The sequence below is a fragment of the Podarcis muralis genome, chromosome 9 (assembly GCF_964188315.1).
Source record: "Podarcis muralis chromosome 9, rPodMur119.hap1.1, whole genome shotgun sequence".
Lineage (NCBI taxonomy): Eukaryota > Metazoa > Chordata > Lepidosauria > Squamata > Lacertidae > Podarcis > Podarcis muralis.
In genome coordinates this window covers 16727266-16733265 of record NC_135663.1, presented here as the reverse complement: position 1 = coordinate 16733265, position 6000 = coordinate 16727266, and the positions used below count along the sequence as shown (strand labels likewise).

Here is a 6000-nt window from a genome sequence, read left to right as displayed (position 1 = left end):
CAGCCTGAAGATGACGAGTGAGACCTCGTCGAAACGTCGCCTAGACACCCCAACTTTTACACGGGAAGATACCCGAGGACACCAAAACCTGCATATATATATATATATATATATATATATATATATATATCCCCACCTCAACAATTATTGCTGCTATTTTTAAAGCAAGAGAAACTACCATCAGGGCCGGCCCTACCATTTGGCAGAAGGAGGTGTACCCCTCAAGAAAGAGGTGCTGGGCAGGCGGCATGGGATGACACTATTCCATCACTAGTGTTAAGGTTCAAGTGGCAGCCCAGCTGGTTTCTGCACATGGACCAGGGAGCGGGCACTCTCTTGTCCTTTGCCTCAGGCACCAAAATGTCTTGGCCTGGCCCCGACTACTTCCATTCAGTTGCCTCATAGCATCACATTTCTTTTTATGCTCTGATTGATTTCTTAATCTGTTCAGTGTGTTCCGCACAATTTATTAAAAACTTATCGGAAGTTTGCAATTACAGAGAGGTTACACTTCCTGGAATTCTGCTGTTTAGATGGAATCTTTTCAAGGTAAAATGTGAATACCTTACATGTCTGACCGGCTACAAATTTGGGTATGAACAAAGAAAAATGAAAGGGTGGTGGTGAGACTAAACGGAAGCCAATTGAGTATATATGCAGGCATGGTTTATAATTGGCCTATATGCACATTGCTTCTTCAACTAAGTATTCTATGTAACCAAATGAAGGGTGAAACCTAATGAAATCTGGCCATTTTGGATCCAGGTTTCAAAAGCTTAGGTGCTTCCTAAGCACGCCCCTTTCACAGAAGTGGACCCATTGGGTTGGGAAAATCTCCCAGTGATGCAGTCCCATTCTGCTGGTCTTTTTATGTGACCATTCCCATCACAAAGGTGATTCCCTTCCCAGCTCGATGGCACCCGCCATCCCAACAGCTTCCTCCCAAAATCGAAAATGGTGTCATCACAATCTGCCTAGTACATGAGCAAATGGCTATGCCAGGACAGGGTGGGCAGAAGGAATCTACTGAGTGATTTGCAGTAGACACTACACATGTTTTGGAATCTCAGTAGCTTGACAAGAGCAACAACAAAAAAGCTTTCCACACCCTGAAGTTCAAGGCTGAACTGAAGGAAAATGGGAGGGAATCCAGGAATGGATCCTTGTGTGACAGGGCAGTAAGCTCAGTTCCAGACTTAAGCATGCATTCAGAGGTCCCTAAAAACTTAGTGTATGTCTGCCCCCACCCTGAGCCACTATTGTACAACTGGCTGGTGGACCATAAAAGCAAGGCTTAAGTTTTACCCACTGGTGGCCTGCGTCACATGAATCTTGAAAGGAACTGAAATCAAATTCACTTAAACAATGGTGATAACATGCATAACTTCTTGTACATTTCTTTTATACTGGTGCAAAATAGTTGCATAAAAATAATGGACATACTGGAGACATTCAGCTGATGGTGTGCCTAGAACTATGAGAGACCTATGGGGTCACGAAGAGTCGGACATGACTAAATGACTAAACAACAACAACAATTTACAAATACCTCCATTTTGCCCATCAAAGGTGCAATGGGACAGCTGGCTGTTTTCAGAATTTGACATTCAGGTAACTATCTAATGAGATGGGCCTCAACACCTATTTTCCACAAGGCCCTCCCTGCTTTTAACATCTGTGTGGCAGGCAGAATGTTGCTTCCTACAGCACGAAGATGCTGATTTGAGAAAGAGGTTTCATGCCTCGTTTCTGCCTATCATGCAGCTGTTAAAAGAAAAGATGGCAGCCTCAAACAGGAGTTATTTTTATTAGAAGCAAAGGAGAAGAGTTTCCATTGTGAGTGACCGCTTTTCTATAGAATGGAATTTATGTGCGGTACAATATGTAGCCAGTAAATGTAGTGACAGGTGGGTATTTGGCTGGGATAGAGCCTGTTGCCAGCCTGAGCCAGACTTCTTGCCCGTAGTTCAGTTCCAGTAAGGCATCTCCAGTAACCACTCTCTCCAGGTATTTGTTCTCCTTCGTGTTTTCAGACCGAAAGCCCAGCTTGTCTATCCCGTCGACCACTAGGTAGCCTGAGAGGAGCGGGCTGTTTGATTCAATGGTGTATTCGAAGACATAAATGCCAAGGTATGGCACACGGAACCGTCCATTTGCTGGGACATAGGAAGACCCATAGTTGACATCCAGATTGTTAAATCGAATAGGGCCAGGAGTATTCATTCCGTAGGTGTGCGAAGCAAAAAAGGCCACCATTGGTGCATATCTGTAAGATCCTTTTGCAAAATCTGCAAGGGGGGGGGGGGAGGGAACAAACATAATGCAAAGATAAACACATTTGCTAGAACCGTTGGGTGAAGCTAGATGTTATGGCAATCATGGGTCTGCTATTGAAATTGCCAGACAAATGTGTATTTCTTTCCGTCTTCCCTATAACATCCAATGAAACTCAGAAATGAAGGTTGAGGAGACCTCGAAGTTGCAATATCCTAAAATCTCCTCTGACCCCAGCCAGCATATCTAATGGTTAATAATTATAATAATTTATTATTTATATGCCTCATGTCTGACTGGGTTGACCTAGCCACTCTGGGCAGCTTCCAAGAAATGATAAAAACCACAATAAAACATCAAACATTATAAACAACCCTGAGCAGGGCTGCCTTCAGATGTCTTCTAAAAGACAGATACAGTGGTACCTTGGGTTACATACGCTTCAGGTTACATACGCTTCAGGTTACAGACTCCGCTAACCCAGAAATAGTACCTTGGGTTAAGAACTTTGCTTCAGGATGAGAACAGAAATCGTGCTCCGGTGGTGCGGCGGTAGCGGAAGGCTCCATTAGCTAAAGTGGTGCTTCAGGTTAAGAACAGTTTCAGGTTAAGAACGGACCTCCAGAACGAATTAAGTACTTAACCCAAGGTACCACTGTAGTTGTTTATTTCCTTGACATCCGATGGGAGGGCGTTCCACAGGGCAGGCGCTACCACCGAGAAGGCCCTCTGCCTGGTTCCCTGTAACCTCACTTCTCGCAGTGAGGGAACCGCCAGAAGGCCCTTGGCGCTGGACCTCAGTGTCCGGGCTGAACGATGGGGATGGAGACGGTCCTTCAGGTATACAGGGCTGAAGCCATTTAGGGGTTTAAAGGTCACAACCACTCATCTGTGGTTTAGCTGTTTTATGCCTGAGGAAGAGTCATAAGACTGGGCTGATAAGACACCTTCTCCCTCCTCTTTTTCCCTTCTCCTCCTTGTTACCTCATTGTGAACCCCATCCTGCTGCCTGCCCCACAGCAGCCAATAGTACAAAGCAAAAAGGTGAGGAAACCAGCACAATGCTGTCATGTTACGGAGCGAGTGTAAGTACAGGCGAGCAGGAAGATCTACACGTAGGGCTGCTATTTTCGACGTTCACCCCACGTCTGCCATAACATCCAGATCTGCCTTTTGTTGTTTTCTCCTCAAGCGGAATTGCCTATTTAAATGGGATCAACTCTGTATTGCAGACACAGGGGTGGTTGTAAACTTTCCCCCCAGGCCTCCTGTCAAGTTCTCAAGAAGCTAAAGAAGAAAAGCGGAATGAATTCTTAAGTACTGTATAGAAAGCAATTTTCTCCACAATTAGCGTCAAACGCACCAATAGGAAAAAAAATGCTTCTTTTTTTCCGAAACAGCAAGGAAATTTCAGTCTTGACTGTGCTGCATTATTAAGAAGAAAAGCTTTCATGCCATTCTCTTCCCCCCCAATGGCTGTGTCACAGATTTTTGCAAATGTAATATGCTTGCATATGCCCAAAATTTTGCTCACAAGCAAAGATTGGGGAGATTTGGAAGCTTAATAATCATAATAATAATAATAAATGGGGAAATAAAAATGTCCTTTGTTTCGTTTCCTTCACCCGTAGCATATAAACCAATGCCTGCACCACTGTAAAAAAAATGATTGAGAAACGACAAAATTGTGGCTGAGAGAGGCATAAAACACAGATTTCATGTATTCCGAATGCAAATCTCAGCTTGCTCATTTTTATAGCAAGCGTCACTGTGATGGCTCAACTGAACATTTGTGGCCGAGCAGAGTCTATATTGGTGCAAGAGCTCAAACCCAGACACAAATTCCTCCCACATTACAGTGGTACCTCGGGTTAAGAACTTAATTCGTTCTGGATGTCTGTTCTTAACCTGAAACTGTTCTTAACCTGAGGTACCAGTTTAGCTAATGCGGTCTCCTGCTGCCGCTGCACCGCTGCTGCGTGATTTCTGTTCTCATCTTGAAGTAAAGTTCTTAACCCGAGGTATTATTTCTGAGTTAGCGGAGTCTGCAACCTGAAGCTTCTGTAACCTGAAACGTCTGTAACCCGAGGTACCACTGTATTATTTTTGTTACAAATGTTGTAACTCACTTAAGGGACATTTCACAAATCACTTTGGGAGGGAGACATCTAATAAATTTGAGGTGAATGCCTAAAAATGGAAGATGTGACTGTGATCAAACACAAGGTATCCCCACACTGTTGGAATAGATGACCGCCATGGTCCCTTCCAACTCTACAATTCTATGATTCTACCCCCATCCCCAATGACTGCCCTGGGCAGCTGAGTCTGGGAGCTCCTCTTCTAATTTCCCAGAATGCCCCAGAATGATGCTTCATTGGAGTCACTGTGGGAAATGAAAAATGGCGGATCCATCGGAGGGCTGCTGCCACTGACTGCTGCTTCTGCATTCAGGGACGTTTGCCAAGGTTGCCAAGTGATGAAGGAGGGACCCACCTTGGAACTGACCCTGTCCTCATGAGACTGCCTGTGGCTCCCTATTGAGTGTCTGCTCCAAGTCGTTGCTTGCACACTGTGCAAAATGGTCCAAAGGAGCTGAGCAGGAGTGCCAGCGTGGCCCCACGACCCTGGGTGTCCAGGGACATGTGTGCCATGCAGCGTGTATGGCTCTGGTGCCAAAATTTGTAGGTACCCGGTCCCTTCGTGGGGAATTTTGTGGGTGCTTGGGCACCCAGGACCCCAGGAAGCCGGCACCTATGGTGCTGAGAACATGTAACAAGCAACATGGTGAAATGATTACATTTGTCTAATCCTCTTTTAAACCCATCCAAGAAGTTGGCCATCACTGCCTCCTGTCAGAGCGAGTTCCATAGTTTAGCTATGTGCTGCACGAAGAAGGGATGAGTCTTTTTCCGAGATCCCTTTTATGCAGATGGAGCCTGAAATATACTCAAAGTCGAAAGTGGATTTCATGCTCTTTATTAAGCTCATAGTGGTGAGGAGGAATGGGAGTTCCCGCAGAATGTCTGCCTTATATACATTATTTACAGATTGGGCCCCATGTGATTGGCTAATTCCGGGATTCTCCTGTAGGCCAATCAGGTTGCGGATTCCCTTCCACCTGGAGCTGGATTGGGTGGCTCCTGCGGACCAATCAGACTGCTGCATTCTGGATCCTAATGTTCTAGGACCAATCAGACTGCTGCATTCTGAATCCTATTGTTCTAGGACCAATCCGACTGCTGCATTCTGAATCCTATTGAACTCAGTACATAACAGAGCCAACATGCATCTCACTGTACATAAACTAGTGCGATTCACACCTTTTCCTGAACTCATGAAGAACCACAGGCAAGAGGCACCAATTCCATTTTCTCCCCTCCTGAGGGAATGTGAGAAAGGAACTGCTGCCGCCCACACAGACCTCAGGCTCGAATGTCCGTTGCCTTTTTTATTTATTTATTTTTATTTTGAAATGGAAGGCGCAGCCTTAGTCAAACGCGTAATTTCCCAATAATGCAATTTCACAGCCTCTGTAACAAAAAAATTGCCAGCTTGCTCTGGCCTATTTATGATAGCGCTGCTCGGCTGACAACCATCTTGTTCAATCCCTCCATAGAGCTGCTTGCTATTATTATTTTTTTATGGACAGGCTTGTGAAAGAAATCAAATTTTATACTTTGTGATGTGGGACGCATCAAAACGGGGGGATTGCGGACTCTCATC

At 45.1% G+C, this 6000-nt stretch overlaps 1 protein-coding gene across 2 annotated transcripts in view; it reads right to left on the bottom strand.

Annotated features, from left to right (window-relative positions):
* Nucleotides 1–446: 446 nt before the first annotated feature.
* MMRN1 (multimerin 1) overlaps nt 447–6000 on the bottom strand; it is a 68668-nt gene continuing 63114 nt past the window's right edge. For both annotated transcript variants that reach the window (XM_028743919.2, XM_028743920.2), the window contains exon 8: nt 447–2288. In XM_028743919.2, coding sequence (XP_028599752.2) covers nt 1867–2288 — 422 coding nt within the window. In that variant the 3' untranslated portion in view covers nt 447–1866. The remainder of the gene's footprint in view (nt 2289–6000) is intronic.